The following is a 26,086-nucleotide window of genomic DNA, read 5'->3' as shown; positions in this document are numbered from 1 at the left end:
CATCCAGCCTCAGAGGAGCCTACCACCACCACTCTTTTTCAAGTTTTGCAGGAAATGCACCATCCACCGTATTCCTGGCATGATGTAGGCATGCATCTTGAAGCTTGTGGTTCCATTTGGACCACTAGGTTCTGGAAGAATGATGTCTCTCCTCTTGCTCTATCCTTTTTCTAACAGCTTTTGTGTTCTTTTTAAAATTTTCCCTTGGGGGCGGTTTTGAGGCTAGTGGCTGAAGCTCAGACTCACTAAACTGATTGCTTGGCCACTGAACTTTAGAGTAAAATCAACATGACCCCAAATGCTACACCGGATGGTCCAGTATATTCTAGCCAAAAAAATGTTCTTATGGCTTTGCTCTATATTATTTCAAAGATTTTTAAAAAATCTTCTTGAGAAGGAACTCTAAAATCCTTCTAAGTTCTTGCCAGTTGTGGTTCTGCATTCATGTTTTGCATTAATTTAATTTGTTCCAGACTTGCCTAAGTACAATGCTGTATTCTTCTCATTTTAATTCTGACTCACACAAGTGCCCTGCAGTTTTTTCATAGGTGAAAGTCAAATCATAGATAGGAGACCACCCTGGATAACTGTCTTTACATGTTTAAAACTTGTGTTTACATTGATGTCTGGTCACCTCTTTATCTTCAACTACAGCAACTACTGTAATTCTCTCAGTGAATGTAGTCATTTGAGGGGTTTACTCCCCACTTTTCCTCCTCCCAATACCCCTCCCCCCTTTTCCTCCCATCCTATTCCTTATTCCTGCTTTCCTCTCTTTCATGTTTCTCCTTCTTCCTCTCCCTTCCTTTCCTGGTACAGTTTGCTGGGCAGCAACTAGGCAGCACTTAGAATAGAGCCTAGGAGGATGTGGGCTGTGGAAACAAGTGGTCCTCCCATGACTAGGAACCAAAGAGGCGCCGAGTGCAGCTGACCCCAAACCTCAACCACACGGACCTGACCCATGGCCAGGAAATGTCCCCATTGGGGTTTGCTGTAGTCCTTGGGAGGTGGTGGCAGGTCTTTCCTTAGAAAACTCCCCTAAATAGGTTGCCAGTACAAGATTAACCTCCTTCTACCTGTCAGCATAGTCCCATGAATCAGACAAAACTAGCCAAGAGAAGAGGCCATGTGGCTCCAGCTAATGGTGGTTGGCACTGCAGGGCAGGTTTAGGGCTGGGGACACTCCCAGGAGACCCTGCCCCACTCTTCTAGGAGGGGAAAAAAAAAACCCCTAGGGCTGAGCATGGGTGAGACTGGGTCTTGAACTGACCCTTCACTTCGTAATTCAATTTTCACCTGGGAGAACATTGAGGTGGTTGGTTAGAAGAGACCTGAGGACTTTCTGAAGATTTAATCTGCTCTATGCCCTGTTAACCAGAGAGGTGGGTGGTGACAAGTGGAGCTGACTGTTGGCTTTGTGGCTTTGACTAGAGAAGGTGCCAGCCTGCTTTTCCAACAGAAGGAAAAGCTCCAAGTCCCAGACGCAGTAAGATGCAGTGTTTACCTTATGATTTACATGGCATCAGTAGAGCCCCACCACACCCCATGAGCTTGTTTACTGATGGAGAAGAGGGTGGCGTTACCCTCATGGCAGGGCTGTAAGATTCAGTAAGGGAATGTGTGCCAGCAGCCTACACAGTGTGGACCTCAGGAAGACTTCAGGCATTACTTATTCTTTCAATCAGCAAATATCTATTTGGCACTTACTGGGTCCAGGGCTGTATGTGATGCTGGAAGCCATCGAAGGAGCACAACAGACACACTCCGTGTCCCTTTGGAGCTTTATGGTCATTATTTTTTATACTCTTTGGGAGTAAAAATGTCTTAAAGCTGAAACAATGAGGAATAGATGGGAAGTAAAAAAACTCCCGAAACTTCCAAGGACCTGGACTGATACACCGAGCAGCATGAAAGTGTTTGTGAGACATTATAGTATTTCCAAGAGGGTCTGCTGTTGTTGAGGTTTGGGTTTGGAACTTGGCAGCTGTCACTGCTAGCTGGATTGAAATGAGACCTGTGATGCCAGATTAATTCATGATGTAAAACAACGTATGTGCTGGGTCTTTGTTTTCACCTCTGGAGCGTCACTGTGTCTCCTGAGGCTCCATGGACAGCCTCTGCGGCCTGAGGAGCCAGGGGCCATGTCTTCCACATTATGTTGGTTGGAGCTGCCACTGCTGGGCTGCCCTAACTGCCTGCCACTGTTTCCTCATTCACTTTCCTTTAAGACAGAAATAGCAGAAAGCTTATGTTAATCAGGGCTCTCCAGAGAAACAGAACCCATAGGGTGTGTGTGTGTGTGTGTGTGTGTGTGTGTGTGTGTGTGTGGAGAGATTTATTTTAAGGAATTGGCTTACATGATTGTGGGGGCTAGAGAGTCTAAAATCTGCAAGGCAGCCTGGTGGGCTACAGACCCAGGGAAGGATTGATGCTGCAGCTCAAATCCGAGGGCAGAGTTCCTTCTTTCTTGGGACTCTCTGTCTTTCTCTTAAGGCTTTCAAATGATTGGATGAGGTCTACCCTCATTGTGGAGGGTGATCTGCTTTACTCAAGGTTAACTGATTGAAATATTAATGACATCTTTAAGAAAACAACTTTCACAGCAATATCTAGAGTGGTGTTGGCAAAATGTCTAAGCTTCATAGCATAGCCAAGTTGGCATATAAAAATTAACCATTGCAGAACCTAAGAACATTTCCTCAATAATGAGCCCCTTGGTAAGCACCTGATCTCTGCAGATAGGCCCATGAAACAATGCTGACCCAGATGGCAGTAAGAAACCAGAGTCCTTGTCCCGCTGTCTGCCAAGAGCAGGCTGAGTGGCATTAGCATGTTTCTTCATTTCTCTTACAGTTTCTTGGCTGCGGTGGGGGCAAGGGAGGTGCTTCATATTATGTCAATAATTCCCTAGCTCCTCTTCTGGATTTTTTAGCTCTCTGAGGTCAGGGAATGTGTATTTTTCTTAATTACCTCCACCCCCACATCTAGTCCTGGTACCACTGAACATAGTAGGCCTTCAATCAAAGTCTGCTCGATGGATGAATATGAAGTAGGAGGGTGGAATAGGTGGTAAATGCTCTGGTTTGGCCATACCTACTGTGCCTCTCTGAACAAATCCTGTAGCGGGAACTTGCATTTGGGTTTCTCTGGCCCACCACCATGCTCTATCCAGGTCCCATATCCCACAGTCCTGGTCTGACTGATGTCTTTTTATTCAGCCTGCCAGTGTTCAGTCCTTGGCTCCTACCAGACGCCCTGCAACCCAGTGACGGGACAGTGTGAATGCCAGCCGGGGATTACAGGACAGCGGTGTGACAGGTGTCTCTCAGGAGCCTATGATTTCCCTCACTGCCAAGGTAGGGAAGACATCAAAATACCAGAGGGTGGGTTGTTCTCTGGTATGTGTGCAGCCCAGACAAGCCCAGGGGACACACCCCTAGTCACCCTACACATTTGACCCTCATCTGCCTGGTTCCTTCCTGAGTTTGAGTCCACTGAAAATGCATGTATCAGATACGCATCCTCAAAGGAATCCAGAAATGACTTATTCCTAAAAGAATTTTGTTAATTCCCAAGTGTTCTAAATTTTTTAAAAAGATTATTTATTCATGAAAGAGATATAGGTGGAGAGAGAAGCAGGCTCCCTAAGGGGAGGGAGCCTGATGCAGGACCTGATCCCAGGACCCCTGGATCATGACCTGAGCCAAGGGAAGACACTCAACCACTGAGCCACCCAGGTGCCCCCCACATGTTCTAAATTTATACTTCTTGGTTTGCATGTCAGTTCTCTGTGTATAGAAGTATGGCAAACGTGAACCCCTTTTAGCTACACCAAGTGTTCCTTGACCCCTTCCCAAAGCATCCTGGCTTCTCTCTGGTTCCAGGCTCACAGCACTGATGCTGGTTGCTCCATAATCCCCTGAGGGGTGATTTTAGTAGGTCCCCTTGCTGGAGGGCAGAGCAAGACCTTTGCTGTGTTTCTGCCCCTCTCTCCTCACTGCTCTGGCATCCTAGGGGCATTGTCCTCACATAGCATGGGTGCAAGGGGAAGAGGGTGACCTAGAGCCAAGGGAGGAAACACTGTCACTGTCACGGGGCATCCTCACTACCTACCCCCTCCCCACTGATAGGAGCCAGTGAGAGAGTGGGAGACGGTGCAGAAGTAAGATGCCTGTGGAATCTCCCTGTGTTCTCTGGGGTGCGCAGACTCCAGTGCTAAGGAGCTCCTGCAGCTGCTTTAGAGCCTCTTTCTCTGTTGAGAAGAGATGTTTGAGGAAGGCTGCACCAGACTTTCCACTTGGAGAATATGGTTTTCTCTGACTCCTTCCTGCTCTTGGTAACTCTTTGAGTGTTGCCATCAGAGCTGAGTGAAGACAGGGCCACAGCGCCAACTTGATTCCCCAGAACTTTACTCACCAGTATCCTCAAGAGACCAGGTTTTCTTGCCAGTAGAAATTGTAGCCGGTAGCCAGAGGGGGCAGTTTGCTTTCGAGAAGGCCTGAAGGATCCCAGAGTGCAAGGCTGTCCTGGGTGTGTCTGTTCACCTCCAGTGGGTCAGGAGTGGAAGGAAGCATTGTGGTTTCTGGGCAAGGGGTGTGTGTGGGGTGGGCACACACAGTGCGACCATCACAATAAATCCTCCAGAGTCAAATGGCGGCAGTGGTCAGCCTGGGCGGGAGCCAAAGGCAGGGCATGGCCAGGTTGAAAACCAGCAAAGAGAGGGAAGGATGTATTTACTCTTACGGAAGAAGGAATGTGAGGAAACATCAAAACAGAAAGAGACACATGAAGTCATCAAAGGACAAGCTGAAGGAAACAAAGAGGAGACAATGGCAAAATGTCTAAGGAAAAACTTAATGAGAAGACCAGATCATAGTATGAGATCATTTAAATTATTGGGAAAACCAGGCTTAGGGCAGGCTTACCCAAACCCTCTTCCTTTCTAGTAGTAATACTGCTGCGTAATAGTAATACTGAGACATTGCAAGATCCCACTTTATTGAAGAGTGATTATATTGGGCTTGTAATACTGTATTGACTTAAGCAGGAAAACAAACTAATTAATTTTAGAAATAACTTTAGTACAGGTGGGGAACAAGAGGATTGTGATAATTAAAGATTTAAATCTTGATTGACTAAAAAATGTACTTACACATTCTGTTAACTTCTACTTAATGGGCAATTAAAAAGTCTGTTGGTGCAATATTGCCCCCTTCTGGATAATCTTAAAGATATTCCAAATTCTAGAATCTCCTCTCCCTAGTCTCCATCAGTCAGAAATGAACTTTAAATAGTAGGCAGGGAATGGAGTTAAGTGGCCAAAAAAGTGATTCGGGGATTAAGGAGCATAATGGTTATCAGGGTGTGCCTTTTTCTGAATTACATGCGAAGTCCATCTATAAAGAAATACACACATAGATGCATTCTTTTTAAAAACAAATAAAACAAACCAAGAGACAAGCAGACATAAAAACACCAGGCGTTTAATATGTTTCTAAATCATGTACAGGTTCCAGAAGTGTCTGTGACCCAGCCGGTACCCTGGACTCCAGTTTGGTAAGTAGAAGCTTACCAAAGGTTACAATTCTGACTGATGTATTTTGATCCATATTACAGACGAATGCACTTAGGAGCTTCCTGAAATTAAAAGTAATTAAAATAGGACCCGAATCCAAATTGCTAAAGAGGTCATTGCTCTTGGTCAAAGTGCATATGTGATACTGTGAATATTGTGGTGTTCCAGTTAGTTTTCTAAGTGCTTTAGAAATTATCTGTCTTAGCTTCAAGCCTGGAGATGGTGGACCTCCAGGCATTCGAGGACAGAGGAAGAGAGGTTCTGCATCCTTACAATGAGGCAGGGACCCATGCGCATTACAAAAGTACTTTCAGATAAACATCATTCTCTGAACCTCAAAATGTTAAATATTCAGATATTTTTCCATTTATTATTTTTTAAAAATATTTTATTTATTTATTCATGAGAGACACACACACACACACAGAGACAGAGACACAGGCCCAGGGAGAAGCAGATTTCATGCAGGGAGCCCGAAGTGGGACTTGATCCCTAGTCTCCAGGATCACGCCCTGGGCTGAAGGCGGCTCTAAACGGCTGAGCCACCTGGGCTGCCCCTGATATTTTTCCATTTAAATGAGTAGTTTGTACTGTAATAGAATCAACAGATAATTGTTAAAAATAAAATGATTTTTCAATGTTTCTTTTTCTGTATTTCCCAATTTTGTTTTAACCGCAAATATGGATTATGTGTAGAAAAAAAATAAATGAAGAATAAAACAAAAGCCATGAGCAGTTTGCTGAAATCAGCGCAGTACAGTTTTATTCCCTCTGGTTACACTTAATTTACTTTTCATGGCCAACATATAATTCTCTGACAAGTTTTGTTCAGAACATATGTTTGAAAACATGTCTTAATTTTGAGATGTCAAGTGTTAGTTTGATTTTCTTTCAAAGGGATATTGCCAATGCAAGCCTCATGCTGAAAGTCCTTCTTGTAGCATCTGCAAACCGTTATATTGGAATCTGGCCAAAGAAAACCCCAATGGGTGTTCAGGTAAGGTTTTTATGCATAATAACTTACTATATTGCAAATTCCTCTTAATTTTCTCTGTTTCAGTGACTAAACCCACAAAAGAGCTATTTATTTAATAAGTTCAATTTGTCTGGAATTTCGTGTAAATGTTTTGATGTTTTTCCCCCTACTTTTGGCAGAACTTCTGTCATTTTGAAAATCTCGGCAAGGGATTTATATCCTGTTTCCATATGTATTTTGTTGTTTGCAAAGGCAGCCACTTGATAAATGGTTTATATTGCCTTACTTTTTATAAACCCCTCTTTTGGGTTTGATTTTATTTTCATTTTATGCTTAGATTGAAGTCAAGATAAAAACTTAAAAACACCAAGCTAAAGTTGACTAAGTGGAGCGGATGTGTCCTTAAAATAGGGTATGGTTTCATGCAAACATATCAGTAATGACCTTGACCTTGGAATCATTTAAAAATCCATGATACTGCAGCCTTTGTGTCAGAGTGGTCATAAACTAGCCATTACTTCCCGTAGGTAGATGGTATTGATCTGGTGGTTCTGCTGACCCCAGAAAGCAGTCCTATTTTAGGCTTCAGTGGAGCAAACTGGAATTCTGCTGAAGCTTGCCTGAAAGTGACCACACATGTAGGATTGCTGCTGTGTCACGTTTCCAGAGCCAAAGGCTGTCCTTTGTGCAACCTTGGTCCAAGGACGCTCTCTTTTCTTCACAGAGTGCCAGTGCCACGTGGCGGGGACAGTGAGTGGAATCGGAGAGTGTGGGCAGGTAAGCGGGCCGATTGTTGGCAAACCAGTGAGATGTTAGAGCAGTTGATGTTGGGGTGTCTGTGGGAGGACATTAGTGCCTCTGTCATCTTACAGGGCATGCTGATATCTCTCTGAATGTCTTCAGATCCTCGCCTCACGTTATACAATGAGTCAGTTTTAAATCTTGAAGATTAGCGAATTGTGTGATTTTACCAAATGTTGTCATCTGGCTTATTCTGCAGCGAGATGGTGACTGTCACTGCAAGTCCCATGTCAGTGGCGATTCCTGTGACACGTGTGAAGATGGATATTTTGCTTTGAAAAAGAGCAATTACTTTGGGTGTCAAGGTAAATACTTCCAGTGGGTCCTGCAAAAAGCCAGCTTTGATGGGCAGAGACTGTCCGGATCATCTTTCTTGAATTCCCTTGGCTTCCTGCAGTCTTTCTGATGGGATGGGATTTAAAAACCCTATCCGGGGAATTTGGCCAAATACTCAGTTGAGACTAGTAACAAATTGCAGTTGGGGCTGCTTCCACTTTTCTTCTACCAAAACATTGTTGGTTTAATTACAGAAAACATAATTGGGACGGAGGGGGAGTCATCTGTTAATTTCGTAAATAACATCAAGACTCAGTCATTTTGAAGGTATATTTTGTATGATTAAAACAGCTCACACCATATTTTAGAGGTAATATTGTGTTAAATAATACACCTGCAGGCGTGTGGCCCCACAAGGCTACTGTTATATTCCTTCCACAGACTCTCATGAGCAGACGTTGTTTACAAGAGCTGCTCAATCATGTTTAGCTCTCTGGCTCCTAGCCCATTACACTGGACAGCAGTGTCGGAGCTGACCTCCAAGTGTACCTCCAGCTTACAAGTAGACTTTGGGGGGGCTCCTCCCATCTTCGTGTGGGAGGTCCCCACATATTTCGAACATCTGCTGGATATCAGATGTGGCAGGGGTAAGAAGCAGCCCTGGCCTTACCGATTTCTGCTTCTTGTAGAAGGAGGGGAAGCTTCAGCATAGAGATGCTCTGATGGGTCACTGCTGTTGTTTCCCGACCTTCAGGGTGTCAGTGTGACATTGGTGGAGCGGTCACTCCCATGTGCAGCGGGCCCTCTGGAGGATGCCATTGCCGAGAACATGTCGTGGGGAAGGCGTGCCAACGGTGAGTCTGCAGGGAGGTTTTCTCCCATACTGATGTCATGGGAGGCTCTCAGTCCCATCTGTGGGGACAGTTCTGGTGATGAGATAAGCTGTCCCCAGGAGAGAGCAGGAGAGAGGGCACATGAAGCCGTACTGTCATTTGAAATCTGGACACTTGTCAGTGGGCCCAATTAAAGCAGGAGGTAAGGTTGCTCTAAAGACATCCATTTTGTAGGTTACAGAGCTGCCTCATCGAAAGTTCCCACAGGTGCAAAAAGCCAGGTGGACAAGACTAGAGCTGGAATGCTTGAGGTGGGTTCCCATGGCTGAACCTCCATGTAAAAGACAGCATGGAGGGCCCAACAGATGGGCAGGTGCCTGGGCCAAAAAGAGTCAGTGCCAACTCCTCCCTTGGGACCCCTACAGAAGGCAAGGGGAGGCCAGCTCTGTTACCCTGGGTGCGTCTGGAAGGAATCGGAAGAAAACTCTAGAAACGAGATGAAGTCCCTCATCTCATGCAGGAGCTAATTCAAATGAACTAGAGGAGCAAGGGAGTAAGTGGAGACTGAGCTCCCCGGGGGTGGGGGTGGGGTGGGGGTGGGGTGGGGGTGGGGTGAGGGTGGTGGGGGCTGTCACAAGTATGTCAGCGTACTGTCTCTGTGTCCTGTCATATTTAACAATTATAGATTTAAATTTTTTAAAAAAACTTCAGTATAATTAACATACAATGATGTATGAGTTTCAGGTATAAAATATAGTGATTCAAAAATTTTATACATTGCTCATCATGATAAGCATGCTCTTAATCTGCCTCATCTATTTTACCCAACCTCCCACTCATCTCCCTTCCAGTAACAACCATTTTGTTCTCTATAGCTAAGAGGCTGGTTTTTTACTTGTCTCTTTTTTATTTGTTTTGTTTCTTAAATTCTACATATATGTAAGATCATATGGTATTTGTCTTTTTCTGACTGATTCATTTCACTTAGTGTTACATCTTCTAGCTCCAACCGTGTTGTTGCAAATGGCAAGATTTTCATTCCTTTTTCCACTATGTATATATTTCTATATATATTCCACTACATATATATGTAGTTAATATTATTTTATAATATTATTTATATATATTTATAATATTATTTTATGTATATATACCATGTCTTCTTTGTCCATTCATTTATTGAGGGAGGGACACTGAGTTGCTTCCATTATTTGGCTATTATAAGTAAAGCTGCTATAAACATAGGGGTGCATGTGTCTTTTCAAGTTAGTGTTTCCTATTTTGGAGGTAAATAGCAGGAAGTGAAATTACTGGATTATATGGTAATTCTATTTTTAAATTTTCGAGGAACTGTTTTCCACAGTGGCTGCTCCAGTTGCATTCCCACCAGCCGTGCATGACGGTTCCTTTTTCTCTACATCCTGCCCAACACCTGTTGTTTCTAGTGGTTTTGATTTTAGTCATTCTGATAGGTGTGAGTTTCACTTGTGGTTTTGATTTGCATTTTCCTGATGATGAGTGATGTGGAGCATCATTTCATGTGTCTACTGGCCATCTGCAGGTCTTCTTTGAGAAATGTCTATTCATGTCTCCTTCCTTTTCCAAATTGGATTATGTGGTTTTTTGATGTTGAGTTGTAAAATTATTTATAAATTTTGGATGCTATCCGTTTATCAGATATGTCATTTTCAAATTCCATCCTGTAGGTTGTATTTTAGTTTTGTTGATTACTTCCTCTGCTGTGCAGAGCTTTATATTTTTATGTAGTCACAGTAGTTTATTTTTGTTTTTGCTTTCCCTTGCCTTAGGAGACATATCTAGACAAATTGCTATGGCCGATGTTAGAGAAATTACTGTCCGCTCTCTTCAAGGATTTTTATGGTTTCAGGTCTCATATTTAGGTCCTTAACCCATTTTCAGTTTATTTTTGTAAATGGTGTAATAAACTAATCCAGTTTCATTCTTTTACATGTAGTTATCCAGTTTTCCCAACACCATTTTTAGAGACTGTTTATTTCCCATTGCATATTCTTTTCTCCTTAGTTGAAGATTAATTGACCATAAAATTACTGGTTTATTTCTGGGCTCTCTGTTATGTTCTATTGACTTATGTGCATACTTTTGTGCAGGTACCATAGTGTTTTTCATTACTACAGCTTTGTAATATATATTGAAATCTGGGATTGTGATACCTCTAGTTTCATTCTTTTTCGAGATTGCTTTAGCTATTTGGGGGTCTTTTGTGGTTCCATACACACTTAGGATGATTTGTTTTAGTTTTGTGAAAAATGCTGTTGGCCTTTTGATAGGGATTGCATTAAGCATGTAGATCGTTTTGGTGAAGTGGACATTTTAACAATATATTTTTAAAAGATTTTATTTATTTATTCATGAGAGACACAGAGAGAGAGGCAGAGACACAGGCAGAGGGAGAAGCAGGCTCCCCGCAGGGAGCCCATTGCAGGACTTCAATCCCAGAACCCTGGGATCGTGCCCTGAGCCAAAGGCAGGAGCTCAACCTCACCCAGGCATCCCGACATTTTAACAGTATTTGTTTTTCCAACGCATTGGCATGGAATGTCTTTCCATTTCTTTCTGTCCTCTTCAATTTCTTTCATCAATCTTTTATATTTTTTGGAACACTGGTCTTTATCTCTTTGGTTAAGATTATTCCTAGGTATTTTATTATTTTTGGTGTAATTTTAAATGAGACTGTTTTCTTAATTTCTATTTCTGCTACTTCATTGTTAGTGTATAGAAATGCAATGCAATTTTACTGAATTCATTTATTAGTTTTGATAGTCTTCTGGTGGAATTTTTAGGGGAGTCTTTGTATAGTATCATGTCATCTACAAATAGTGAAAGTTTTACTTCTTCCTTACCAATTTGGATACCTTTTAGTCCCTTGTTTTGTATGATTGCTATGGCTAGAATTTCCATTGCTATGTTGAATAAAAGTAGTGAGAGTGGACAGACATCCTTATCTTGTTCCTTACCTTAAAGGGAAAGCGTTTTTCCCCATTGAGTATGATGTTTATTGTGAGTTTTTCTTATAATGCATTTATTATGTTGAGGTATGTTCCCTGTAAACTTACTTTGTTAAGAGTTTTTTTTTTATCATAAATGGATGTTGTACTTTGTCAAATGCTTTTTCTGCATCTATTGAAATGATCATATGGTTTTTATCATATGTGATATATCACATTGATTGATTTGCATCTCAGGAGTAAATCCCACTTGATAGTGCTCAATGGCTATTTTAGTGTATTGTTGGATTCTGCTTGCTAATATTTTGTTGAGGATTTTTGCAACTATGTTCATCAGAGATATTGGCCTCCAGTTTTGTGTGTATATGTGTACACACTCGTGTGTGTGTGTGTGCGTGTGTGTGTGTGTGTGTGTTTAGTTTCTTTACCTGGTTTTGGTATCAGGGTAATGCTGGCTTCATAGAATGAATTTGTAAGCTTTCCTTCCTCTTTCATTTTTTTGGAATAGTTTGAGAACAATAGATGTTAACTCTTCTTTAAATGTTTGGGAGATTTCATCTGTGAATCCATCTGGTCCTGGTCTTTTGTTTGTTGGGAGTTTATTTTGATTACTGATTCAATTTCATTGCTGGTAATCAGTCTGTTCAAATTTTCTATTTCTTCCTGATTCCTTTTTAAGAGATTATATGTTTCTAGGAATTTATCCACTTCTAGATGTCCGATTTGTGGGAATATAATTTTTCACAATATTCTCATATAATCCTTTGTATTTCAGTGTGGTTGTTTTTTTTCTCCTCTTTTATTTCCAATTTTGTTTATTTGACTTTCTCTCTCTCTCTCAAGTCTGGTTAAAGGTTTATCAATTTTGTTGATCTTTTCAAAAAACCAGCTCTTGTTTTCATTGATCTGTTCTATTGTTTTTTTAGTTTCTATTTCATTTATTTCTGCTCTGATCTTTATCATTTCCTTCCTTTTGCTGGGTTTGGGTTTTGTTTGTTCTTTTTCTAGCTTCTGTAAGGATAATGTTAGGTTGTTGATCTGAGATTTTTCTTGCTTCTTGGGGTAGCCTGTGTTGCTATAAACTTCCCTCTTAAAACAGCTTTTGCCGGATCCCAAAGATTTTGGACCTTTGTGTTTTTATTTTCCTTTGTCCCTATGTAATACTTTATTTCTTCCTTGATTTCTTGATTGGCCCATTCATTGTTTAGTAGCATGTTATTTAACCTCCATATATTTGTGCTCTTTCCAGATTTTTTCTTGTGGTTGGTCTCTAGTTTCAGTGTTGTGGTCAAAAAAGCCACCTGGGTGGCTCAGTAGTTGAGCATCTGCCTTTGGCTCAGGGCGTGATCCCAGGGCCCTGGGATTGAGTTCCACATGGGGTTCCCTGAAGGGAGCCTGCTTGTCCCTCTGCCTGTGTCTCTGCCTCTCTGTGTGTGTTTCTCATGAATAAATAAATAAAACCTTAAAAAATAAGAAAAGGAAAAAAAAGAAAAGGTGCATAGTATGACTTCAATCTTCTTGAATTTGTTGAGGCTCATTTTGTGGCCTAATATGTGATCTGTTCTGGAGACTGTTCTGTGTGCACTTGAAAAGAATGAGTATTCTGTTGTTTTAGGGTGGAATGTTCTGAATATTATCTGTTAGATCAATATAGATTTTTTTGAAACCATGATCTATCCATAATTTTCTCTCGGTAGAGGTAAGAAAAAACTTATTTTTAATATTCTGGCTTTTAATCATATGCTGGAAACTGTGAAATGCAACTTCTAAATTGCAAGCATCTTCACTACTTCTGCATTATCAACAGATTAATAAAGAAATCTTTAGTGTAGTTAAATTGTCAGTATTTAGTTCTTATGGTGCTTCTCCTCTTTCCCTTGATGTTTTCAGCATTTGAATTCTAAAAGTCAGAGCAACCCAGCTGAGCTTTCTTCAGTCATTTCTAAATGGCAATCATTGCTGGGCCACATAATAAAGGGTATGTAAAGGAGGACACATCTGAGGGTTTGTTTCCCTGAAGACTAATGAGGCACCTGATGCACCAGAGGAATTTTGTAAATAGGTTCAGAAACATTTCCACCCAGGTTTTATCTCTTCTCACCTTACTGTTGATAAAGTGAGCTTTCCCCCACTTAACCAGCAAAAGTTTTTTTCTTTCCAACTATGTAGGCAACTGGCTATTTTTCAGGTAGAAATAATACAACCAAATAGGAATTAAATTACCTACCCAGAGGCAAAAACATTGATTTTTTTTTTTTTTACATTACAGCCAATACATACATACGAAATTGTCTTTTGATTCAGTGGTAAATTCTAGCTAGGATAAAAGGATAGAAAACTAGCATCAAAGATGCCATACCACCTTTTCTCTAGGTTTGGTCCTTTTGTATTAAATTCCTCCCAATGTTTGTTTATGATATTATTTGAGCATTCTTCATTTTTCTTACAAGCATTCACTTTCACCTTGTTTTCTAAATAATTTTTGTGATAATAGATGTAATGTATGTTCATTGTAAAGCTTTTAAGTTTTCTTTACATCATATTGCAGACATTTTCCATTATCATTAGTCTTCAGAAATATTAATGGTTACATATTTCATAATTTTTAAATGATTTAATAATTGTATTTCAAAATTGTACACAAATTTAAACTATTTACGTTGTTTCTAGGTTTTCACTATTATAAACATTCCTGTATGTTAATTCTTTGATACTATGTGTAAAATCATTCTTTAGAATATATTCCTGGAAGTAGAATTACTAGGTCAATTTTTAAGGACCTTTGTATATCACTTCCAGAGAAATTGTAAGCATTTGTAATTCTACTTGTGATATAGGATGATGACCTCTTATTTCCTTTGACTAAATGATCTTAATGGCTTTAAATCTACTGATATTAGTTTGTGACTAGATTGTCAAAATGTGCCATTTTGAAGAACTTCAAATTGTTTGAATATGAAATGTCACACAAGCATTGGAATATTTTTGATCCTTCTCTATGACTACCATGTTTGGACCCTTGAAAGGAATCCATTTATAGGTTTATAGCTTAAGAAAATACAAGGCATAAAAAAGTCTTTTTAATGATTCAAAAATATATATAGGGAGAAAAATGTATCTCCCCATATATAAACTTAGCATATGAAATATGCTTGTAAACTTAGCATATGAAATGTTTTATATCACACTCACTGTTGCATAAATGGTACTTAGCAACAGTACCCGGCACATATCTATGAATATTTGTGTAATGAGTGAATATAAATACATTAATGAGTGAATGAATTTATAGTAAATAAGCTAATTTGATTTTGCTAAGTTGTTGACAACAATTTAGAACATATTAAAGGAGGCTACTACTATGGGTTGTGCTAAGTGATTTTTCTCATTTTATTGCATAGACTGATAGGTATTGGGTATATTTTATGTGAATGTTTACATGAATGAAAGCAATAATTTAAAGAAAAAGCAAAGGGGTGGCTCTTTCATTTCTTCTTATTTATTGTATTCTGTCAATTTGGTGGGAGTTCTTTAGCAATAGCTATTGAGATTAAAGAATATTTGGCCTATCAGTGAACATAACTTGCTGTATCCACGTTTACTTTTTATTTACAAAAGACCTGAAAACAACTACTATTTCCCGGATTTGCATCATATGAAGTATGAAATTGAAGATGGTACTACACCTAATGGAAGAGAACTTCGATTTGGATTTGATCCCCTGGAGTTTCCTGAGTTTAGCTGGAGAGGATATGCTCAAATGACCTCAGTACAAGTATGTAGCCAGCAAGAAGTTACTTCATGGTGGGGTAGGGCATATACTTACCCACAGCACTCTCAGTGAGTTCCTCCAAAAGGTAAACCATTCCCCACACTGACTCCAGGATTCTTTTTCTCCAGGCTATGGATGGAGTGTGGGGCAGGATTAGATTTTAACTGATAAATATATGTATCAATATCACAGTTTATTGTTAATTTAATTTGGTCACCAAATCAGTTGAAGAAAGGGTTAAAGTGGTGTTGATCTCTAAAGCCTTCTTATAAGAAGTTGTTTCCCGGGCAGCCCAGGTGGCTCAGCGGTTTAGCACCGTCTTCAGCCCAGGGCATGATCCTGGAGACCTGGTATTGAGTCCCATGTTGGGCTCCCTGCATGGAGCCTGCTTCTCCCTCTGCCTGTATCTCTGCCTCTCTCTCTCTCCTCATGTCTCTCATGAATAAAATCTTAAAAAAAAAAAAAGTTGTTTCCCAAGTGAGATTAGTCTACATTTTAACATAAGAGACACTTTTCTTTAAAGACATTTGTAGAGAAAAAGAAATAAAGACATTTGTAGAGAATAAAAATTATTTGAATTAAATAATTTCAATAATGTGTGTGTTGTTAATATTTGACCAGTGCTGTGGATTTTTTTTTTTTTTGCCTCTTTAAACTCTGAATTACTACATGAGTAGAAATTAAGGTAAATGAGGAGTTTTAGTGATATTTAATTTTTCTTTTCTGTGTTTCTCCTTTCCTTCATTCTTCTCTACCATATCCATCTCTCTTGGCTTTGTGTTGGAAGAGTTATGGAATTTACACATTTTCTTGTTATTTTTAGAACTTATACAATATTTGTAACTAACAATTTCTGTATAGTCATTGAGAAGTTTTGTTCTCAGGATTTCTCTTTGAGGTTGGTTTCTTCAAACTGTGTTTCTCAGTGGAGAAATTCAGCACAAGAAGTAAATTGATGACCATGGTAACCCAATATTTGTCCTTAGCAGATCCAGAACTAATACTTGTTATGTTTATGTAAGCCACTCCTTAGAGAAACAGGGACAGGGTCGCAGTTCTCTTGGAGCCATCATTGGTTCTAATATGGCTTCTTGCCTAATTGTCCCCCATGAGGCTACTTTCTCAAACAGTACCTAGGATCCCCCCTTTTTTAGATTTATTTATTTATTTTAGAGAGAGAGACATAGAGAGCGCACATGAGCCACAGGGTAGGGACAAGGGAAGAGGGAGAAAATCTCAAGCAGACTCTCCACTAAGTGCAGAGCCCGACATGGGACTATATCTCATGACCCTGAGATCATGACCTGAGCTAAAACCAAGAGTTGGATGCTTAACTGACTGAGCTACCCAGTCACCCCAACAGTACCTAGTATCTTAAGATCTCACTGCTTTCTCCTTCTCCCAAATATAAAATTCAGTTTCTTTAGCAACCTGACCTTCATTATTTAGAAAAAAACAGTGGCATCCATTAAGTCATAATAGGCTGTGAATGACAGACAGTCTAGTTAAGGTGATATCTTCTCACAGGTGTTTACAGTTTGAAAGAATGACTAATTTGTGTTAGAAGAGTTATGGAATTTTTTTTAAAAAAGAAATGAATTTCTTTTTTTAAAAAAGATTTTATTTATTTATTTGACAGAGAGAGAGAGAATGAGTGGTAGGGAGGGGTGAAGGGAGAGGGAGAAGCAGATTCTCCACTGAGCAGGGAGCTCCGGAGCCTGAAGCGGGGCTCAATCCCAGGACTCCAGGATCATGACCTGAGCTGGAGGCAGACAGCTGACTGAGCCATCCAGACATCCCACAAAGGAAATGAATTTCAAATGATGGAGTTTATCTAAATATTTTTCATCAGCAGAAGAACTTAGTAGTGTCCATCAAATCATTCCTAACTTTGTTCCTTATACAGTTTTGCATTTTTATTTTTCAAAATGGAAACTAACACTTAGAGATTGGTTCTGTCAGGAAGCCCACATTCAGTGGCATCTTTAAGGTTTTCTATATAGAGTATCATGTCATTTGCCAATAGTGAGAGTTTTACTTCTCTCTTATCAACGTGGATGCTTTTTATTTCTTTCTGTTGTCTGATTGCTGAAGCTAGGACTTCTAGCCCTATGCTGAGTAAGTGGGGAGAGTGGACATCCTTGTCTTGGTCCTGACCTTAGCAGAAGAGCTCTCAGTTTTTCACCACTGAGTATGATGTTGTCTGTGGGTTTTTCATATAAGGCTTTGATTATGTTGACTTATGTTCCTTCTAGATCTACTTTACAGAGGATTTTTTTTTTTTAAATCAAGAGTCTTTGTTGTACTTTGTCAAATGCTTTCTCTGCATCTGTCGAAATGACCATATGGCTTTTATCCTTTCTCATACTGATGTGATGTATCACATTGAGTGTTTTGCAGATATTGAACCACCCTTGCATCCCAGGAATAAATCCCACTTGATTCATGCTGAATGATTTTTCAAAATGTATTGTTGGATTCTGTTTGTTAATATTTTATTGAGGATTTTTGCATCAATGTTCATCAGAGATACTGGCCTGTAATTCTTTTTTTTGTGGTGTTTTATCTGGTTTTGGTATCAAAGTGATACTGTCATCAAATAGATTGAATTTGGAAGTTTTCCTTCCTCTTCTATTTTTTTGGAATAGTTTGAGAATGGGCATTAACTCTTCTTGAAATGTTTGGTAGGATTTGCCTATGAAGCTGTCTGGTCCTGGACTTGTTTTTTGGGGAGTTTTTTGATTACCAATTCAGTTTAATTACTGGTAATTTCTTTATTCAAATTTTCTATTCCTGCTTTCATTTTGGTAGGTTGTATGTTTCTAGAAATTTATCCATTTCATCTAAGCTGTCCAATTTGTTGGTATATAGGTTTTCATAATATTCTGTTATAGTTGTTTGTATTTCTGTGGTGTTTGTTGTTACTTCTATTTTATTAGTGATTTTGTTTATCTGGGTTTCCTCTCTCTCTCTCTCTCTCTCTCTCTTTTATTTTTTGGTGAGTCTAGCTAGAGGGTTAATCAATTTTGTTGATATTTTTAAAAAATAAGCTCCCAGTTTCATTGATCTATTCTATTGTTTTTTTGGGTTTTGTTTATTTAGTTTCTGTATCATTTATTTCTGCTTTAATCTTTATCATTTCCTTCCTTTTGCTAGGTTTGAGTTTTGTTTATTATTCTTTTTCTAGCTTATATAGGGGTAGTGTTAGGTTGTTGATTTGAGATTTTTCTTCTTGGGGTAAGCCTGTGTTGCTATAAACTTCCCTCGTAGAACAGGACCTTTGTGTTTTCATTTTCCTTTGTCTCTATGTAGTATTTTATTTCTTCTTTGATTTCTTTACTGACCCATTCATTGTTTAGGAGTATGTTATTTAACCTCCATATATTTGTGTTCTTTCCAGACTTTTTCTTGTGGTTAATCTCTGGTTTCATAGTGTTGTGGTCAGAAAAGGTGCATAGTATGACTTCGACCTTTTTGAATTTGTTGAGACTTGCCCTAAAATATGATCTATTCTAGAGACAGTTCTGTGTGCAGTCAAAAAGAATGTGTATTCTGTTGTTTTAGGATGGAATGCTCTGAATATGTCTATTAAATCCATCTCATTCAATGTGTCATTCAAAACCACAGTTTCCTTGTTGATTTTCTGTTTGGATGATCTGTCCATCAGTGTAAGTGGGATGTTAAAGTCCCCTATTATTGTGTTACTCTTGATTATTTCCTTTGCTTGTAAATAACTGTTTTTATTTATTTGGGTGCTCACATGTTGGGTGTATAAGTATTTACAATTGTTGCATCCTCTTGTTGGATCGTCCTCTTTATTATGGGAATGGAATATTATTCAGCCATAAAAAGAATGAAATCTTGCCATTTGTAACAATGTGGATCGATCTAGAGAGTATAACACTAAGCAAAATAAGTCAGTCAAAGACAAATACCATATGATTTCACTTATGTGTAGAATTAAGAAATGAAACAAACAAGCAAAGGAATAAAAGGAGAGAGAGAGAGACAAACCAAGAAACAAATTCTTAACTATAGAGAACAAACTGGTGGTTACCAGAGGGGAAGTGGGTGAGGGGATGACTTAAATAGGTGAATAGGTTTAAAGAGTACACTGATCATGGGGGTGCCTCGGTGCTTCAGTTGAATAAGCATCTGCTTCAGTTGATTAAGCATCTCCTTCTCCCTCTGCCTCTCCCCTCTACTTGTGCACTCTCTCTCTCTCTCTCTCAAATAAATAAGTAAAATCTTTTTTTTTTTAAAGTACACTCATCATGCTGCAAAATAAAATAATTTTTTTAAAGCCCACATTCTTATGGATAGAAATTGAGATCAATTGCATGTGACTTAGGCATATTTTAGTTACATCCAGATTTTATCACTAATGTATTTGGGGTATTTTAACCTTTGTTTAGCCAACATAGCATTCTGTGACCATTTAGAATTTTAGAAATATGACCTGTGGTCTCAATATAGGAGTGATGGTGTTAAATAATGCTATCCTTTCCTTCTCTTCTGCCTTTTTGTTCTCCCAGCCCATGGTGGTTGCCCTGTCACTATGGCTTTCCTTAAACTAGTCCAGCTAATATTCACTCTGTCTGCCTGATTCCAGAAGGGTCCAAAGAGGATCTCAGTTGCTGAGGGAACAGGTTTTCACTGTAACTTTAATTGTAAGTGTTCTTGATTTATTGTTAGGCCTGCCTATTTCCATCTGCCACAGAGTTAATTATTTGGTGCTTGCTGAGTGTGAGTGAGTGTGAGGGAGAGAGAAAGTGAGTGTGTGTACACACGAGTAGTAGTACCCACTAGTGAAAGTTAAATGGAGTATAATCACTGTTTGGCCTGCATTTCTTTTAGCCAGTTGTCTGTTCTATACTGTCTGGCTTTTTGGTATTTTTCAGAATGAAGTGAGGATCATGTTGAATGTGGGGAAGTCAAGTCTCTCCTTGTTTCATGTTATTCTGAAATATATTAACCCTGGAACTGAAGCAGTATCTGGTCGCGTGACTCTTTATCCATCCTGGGCTGAGGCAGGTAGGCAAATTTTCTAGCCTCTGTTGGATTAAGAAATGATTACTTCGTGGAACATTTTCTCCAATTTTCACACAAAGTTACCTCCAGAGAAAAGATAAAGTCTGATGTAGTCTGATAAGGGTGGGAGCTTGGCCTACTGCCCTGAATTTTCCCAGTTTTTCAGACAAACCAAATAGTCCAAGGAGAGATGAGTCAGGAGAGGAATTTTTAAGGTGAATGTTGTAAAGCACAAAGCCCAAGAGAGGTACAAAGAGGAACATGCAAACCTCATTGAGGGGTGAGGAATTCCCAAGGGCAGAGGGAAGCATAGTCAGAGGCAGATCTCAGTGCTGTCAGAGCTAAGGTCTTGAGGTCTGTTCTTCAAGAATTAGAGCTTCTACCATTCCTGGCAACAGATCCCAAGAAGCACTAGGAATTTCACATGGACACAAAACGGTGCCAGTAGAAATCTACTATTTAAGATTGAAATACAAACATCTTTGTTCAATATCCATGGCAGTCATTGGGGTCAGTGAGGGTGCTCTTGAGTTGTGGCAGCCAGATCATGAGGCTGGATGTTGATGAATGATATAAAAAACTAGGAAGCTTGCTTTATCACATATAAAGTACTTTGGCACTGATTTCCTCACAAGATAAGTTTGTGAACTGATGAGAACTGAAGAGGAAACAGAGCCAACAGGTTTTAGTAAATTGCCCAAGTGCACAGCTGGTCTTTGCAGACAAGCTGGAGTCTTCTGACCCCAGACTCTTTCTCGTAGACACCAATGTCTCCTTGATGGCAGTTTCATTAGTGGTTTGCTCTCCATGAACTCAAGCTGGTGGAATGCACTGTGGTTTGTTTTCCTGTCCCCTGGGACACCTTTCCTAAGCCCTCATGCCTGAGTCAGGGGCCCTGGCTGTGTAACCTATAGTAACCTGTACCTCCTCCCAAATACGAGTGTCCATGTTGTGCCAAATTCTCCTTCTTTTTGGTCTGTAATCCCTCACCTTTCCAGTCCCACCATCAGGAAGCAAAGGTCATTCAGGCTGCGTGCACTGCCTTGTGCTCTGAACCTAGATCTAGTGGATGTTTGTAAAGAAAATGCAAGGATGTGGAGCAAATGTTCCTTCTGATGTAAAGGCTCAATTGTGCTCAGATACAGCAGTTTGGTTGGTTTCTGAGCTTTCATAGAAGGTCTTCTATTTGTTTTGTGAAGAAGAAAAACTTTGCACTCTGAAAACAAACAGAAAACCAAAACTTTTTCTTATTTCAGAAAAAATACATGTTCTTCAATAGAAATAAAAAGAATAATTTAAGATCAAATGTAATGAATTGAGCATTGATTATGTGCAATGAACTTCTCTAAGCAGTTTACATTTATTAAAATACTTAGTCACTTAGCAAATTTAGAAAGTACTCACAATCCCGGGGTACATCATGCCTGCTAACATCAATAACTTTCTGGTCTGTTTTATACATATGTGATGCATCCATATAATTAAAAAAAGAAAATCAATAAATTTGATCAGTAAGTATGATGGGTAACCATCTTAAACCGTTTCAGAAGTAAATTGAATATTCAAAACTGATTATCCCAAATCCTAACAGTAATTGCTAGACAAATGCCTTAGGTAGTTGTTTTTATTTCTGACAGGTGCTGCTCAAAGCAAAGAAGTCATCTTCTTGCCGAGTAAGGTACCAGCCTTTGTCACCATCCCTGGAAATGGTTTGGCAGACCCATTTTCAATTGCACCAGGGACATGGATTGCTTGTATTAAATCAGAGGGAGTCCTCCTGGTAAGAGCCCTTCTGAGTGGAGAGTTATGTGGGATTCTCCCCCCTTAGGATGGTCTCACCCACAGTGACCCACAGTGATCCACAGAGACCCTAAGATATTAAAATCACAGGCAATTCCCTTTCAGACACAAGAAACTATGGTGATATTTGCCCTCAAATGGCATTAGAGCCAACTCAAAATATCTTTAGATTCTTCAGCCAGCTGCTCTCAGACAAAATAACCAAACCAACTATAACTCATAATGACTCAAAGTTATCAGAATAAAAATGCAAAACCTTAATGTGCATATGTCCCCACCCTTCAAAAGCTTCTTTGGGATTTTTCATTATGAATCAGAAGGACATCTTAGAAAATCAGTCTCTCTGGTAATTGTGTGGAATGAATCAGAAGAAGCTACAGGAAGAGCAGATCCTAATATCGAAGTTGTTCATGGCAGAAAAGAAGGGAGAGCCAGTTCTTCTCTGACATTCCCTGCCTTCTACTTCAAATGTAGGCAATAGTCTCACCAGACAGATGGCCCTGGACAAAGTACTTTGCATCTAGGAAAAAGCTCTGTTCTTGCACATTAATAGAATAGCCAGAGAATCCATGGGTAATTAAGGGATGAAAACTGCTGAGATATTGGTATGTTATAAAAAAAAAAAAAAGGTCTTCTGAAAATAAAGTCTTTGGCAAACGCGTGGTTTCAGGCAGTCAGAGTGGAAAACAGCAAGCTTTTCCTTCTGATACAATCTTTTTGATTGGCAAGATTAGCATATCTTAGGCAGTTCTTTAACTCCAAGCCTGCCTCAGTTATCTCTTCCCTGTAATAGGGATGGTGTTTATCCATATCTGTCCTTTCCAAATCTGGAATCTTAAGATAGTGTGAAGGTTTATGCTATTCATTCAGTCCCTATTTTTCTTGCATCTTCTTGGTAGAAAGCTTTGTTGCTTTATAGAAGTTTTAGAATTTTTCGTGGATGTTAGAAATGAGGACAAGGAAAATTTCGTTGATGCCAACAATGGGTACAAAGTTGGATAAATGAAAGAAAGTCATTATGTTACTCTATAGACATGGAAGATACTTGATGACATTTAGTCAGTGCAGTTGTGTAATGACTCATATATATGCTTCCATGTTATGAGCTCGTTTTCTCTAGAGATATTTTATTGAATGCCTACTTATCAACCTTTGGTCTCCTAGGATCTATAGGACCATAAAGCAATGAGAGGCTATGGTCCCAACCTGAGGAAACTCAATAAGAGAACAATAACCACTGTTAAATTAAAGCCCACTGGGGTAGTGAGACCCCCATGGTAGACCACTGAGCCCCATCTGCTACTTTTCCTCTCCATGCATTTCTCTTTTTCTCCATCATGGACAAATTAAGGACCCTAAGGAGAAAAAATTCTTATGGCTGGTGTATGAGTATCTTCACAGTTGTGGCAGACATCCCTCCTCCTTCCCTCTGCACATAGGCGGTGATGCCAGCATTGCTCTGAAGCTGTCAAGCCATCAGTGTCTCAGAAACCTGGAGACCTGCTCTTTCCTGAAGAGCTGTTTAGCTGAATTTACATTGTGGGCTTCATTTGGCACAGTCCATGGAACACATTCTTCCTCTCATCTCCTAAGACAGGCAGTCAGCCAGTTTCAGCCTGTGATTCACCAGGATCACAAAACATCGTTTATACCATGCCAGGCAAGCGTTGCTTTGGTGTGGGAGTAAAAAGCCATAATACATGATCCACAATTAAGCATTCTGATATGTGTTGATGAAAGCATCCAGTATTTCAAGGGAACAGATCATCAGTTGGTAGTTTATTATCTTTGTTTATTTTTTAATTTATACACAATCTAGAAAAGATGGTAAAATTTCCCCTGAGATTTGAATACAAAAGCGTTCACCCTGAGATGCTTATCTCTAATGCTTGAAGCACCTGCGACAGGTTGCTTTGTGTGTTTTGGTGAGTCAGGGGGTAGAATAAAGCAGCTTTTGTGGAGAATTTAATGTCTTGAGCTTCCCTTGGTCGTCATTAACTTAACTGGCATGCTTGACTGTTTTATTACTAAAGAAAGTCCACCAACAGATGAGTAATTTTCCTTTTGGTCTTCATTTACTAGGACTACCTGGTGCTGCTTCCCAGAGACTACTATGAGGCATCCTCTCTGCAACTGCCAGTCACACAGCCATGCGCCGACTCAGGACCTCCCCAGGAGAAGTTAGTATGGGGGCAGGGGTGCTTCTCGAGGTCCTCTAAATTAGGAACTTTTGGTGGAAGGATTTGTGAGAGGCCTCAGCATCACTAGTGCAGCAAGATGCTTTGGATAATTATTTAATTGTGGTTTTTCTCTGAGGCAGTCGACTGTTTTATATACGAGAGTCACAAAGCACTTTGCACACGGTAGCTGGCACGGAGAGTGACACCCACCCTCTAGCACATAGAAAGAAATATGGATGCTTGACTAAGTAACAGCTTCAGGGTCATGCATCTGCTGAAGGGAAGGGCTTAAGATAGAATCCGGGTTGATGGAACTTTCCTTTTTTTATTCTTCATGCAAATGAAAATTTACCACCTGATTCCTACAGTAGGCAATTGGTAGGAGAATTTGTTGAAGGAATGATGAATGAACGGGATGGAAGGAATCCTTTGGGGATGCACTCTGATGTTGTGTTTTGTTCTGAGTTGTAACTGCTGTATTTTGTTGTTGTTGTTGAAGTTGCTTGCTTTACCAGCATTTGCCAGTGACCCGATTCCCCTGTGCCCTGGCTTGTGAGGCCAGACACTTCCTGCTTGATGGGGAGCCAAGACCCTTGGCATTGAGGCAGCCCACCCCCGCACACCCAGTCATGGCGGACCTCAGTGGGAGAGAGGTGGGGCAGCCTTTTTTTACTGTCAAAAGCTATTGCTACCTCTCCGTCTACATCTGCTGAAAACTCTTAGCCACATTTGCTTCTCAAATTCAGGGAAACCTGGAAGAATTTCTCAGAGGTGTTAATTATAGGTATACTGAGTTCTCTGATCCAGGTTGTGGCTGGGCGGTACACCACATGGAGCATAATAAGGTTAGTCTTTGAGCACTTTCGAGACAGGACAGGAACATGGGCAATCACAGAATTCTCTCCTTTGCATTCTTGAGACTTATAAGGGTGCATCCGGCTCTACCTGATTCGGGGCAAGGTCTTTCTAAAAGCCCTCCAGAAACCACACAGCTTACCCTAAAAGGATGTAATGCTCACTGACTGTTCAGCCCCTCAGGCTAAGCAGTTTGTAAAGGCTGATTTCTTTGAGCTCAGAGTCTGGAACTGCTACATCCCAAGGCACCTCGCTTATGACTTAGAGGACAGGTTTCTACAGGTTCGGGCATTGCTTTTCTTCCCTGAGTTTTTTAAGCCTTAAAACAATGTAAGACTCTACTGATTCAAGAGTTGGTTTAGAAGTACTGTATATCAAGACTAAGAACACACAATGCAACACCTTGAAATAAAGACACTGAAAAAAACTTTCCTTCACAACATTTCCATTCCTGACTTTTTACAGCATTCTCCGTGTTGTACCTTTGAGGAAAATGTTCATGATTAAATGTGCAGACTGATGACATGTATGGGATTAAGGAATATTTCCTGGATATATAGATGTGTACATTTTTGTGACTATATTGCTAACATTTCCAGGGCAGCTGTTATAGGATTTTAAGGATATTTCTTTAGTCTTCATTTCATTTTATTTTAAATGTAGAGGGTTTTTTTTTGCAAAAAAAAAATATGTATACCTGTTATAACAAGTAAAGCAATATGCATATGCATAAAGAAAAACTAATGATCTCATTTCCACTCCGTTCTAACAGTCTGCTGTATCCCTCCCTCTCCATGCTGTGTATACACACACACACACACACACACATGCATGCACATACATAAATATGCACACATACACAGCTGTGTGTGTGTGTGTTCCCCAGACAGCAGAGAACATTTCCTGTTGAGAAGGGCCAACCTCCAGGAAATGATGCTGATGACTCATCAGGAAGTATCCTTGCCCCCAATTTAGCCCAGAGCCACAGCACTGAAGTGTT

At 39.9% G+C, this 26,086-nt stretch overlaps 1 protein-coding gene across 1 annotated transcript in view; it reads left to right on the top strand.

Annotated features, from left to right (window-relative positions):
- Window positions 1-26,086, top strand: part of LAMA3 (laminin subunit alpha 3) — a 249,900-nt gene that overhangs the window by 104,208 nt on the left and 119,606 nt on the right. The window contains 11 exon segments of the mRNA XM_038543644.1: window positions 3,219-3,356; window positions 5,510-5,556; window positions 6,473-6,572; window positions 7,276-7,328; window positions 7,552-7,657; window positions 8,383-8,482; window positions 15,067-15,223; window positions 20,122-20,254; window positions 21,889-22,031; window positions 24,134-24,231; window positions 24,731-24,884. Coding sequence (XP_038399572.1) covers window positions 3,219-3,356; window positions 5,510-5,556; window positions 6,473-6,572; window positions 7,276-7,328; window positions 7,552-7,657; window positions 8,383-8,482; window positions 15,067-15,223; window positions 20,122-20,254; window positions 21,889-22,031; window positions 24,134-24,231; window positions 24,731-24,884 — 1,229 coding nt within the window.

Source organism: Canis lupus, chromosome 7 (assembly GCF_011100685.1).
Source record: "Canis lupus familiaris isolate Mischka breed German Shepherd chromosome 7, alternate assembly UU_Cfam_GSD_1.0, whole genome shotgun sequence".
In the NCBI taxonomy this organism is placed as follows: Eukaryota; Metazoa; Chordata; class Mammalia; order Carnivora; family Canidae; genus Canis; species Canis lupus.
This window is presented reverse-complemented; position numbering and strand designations above follow the sequence as displayed.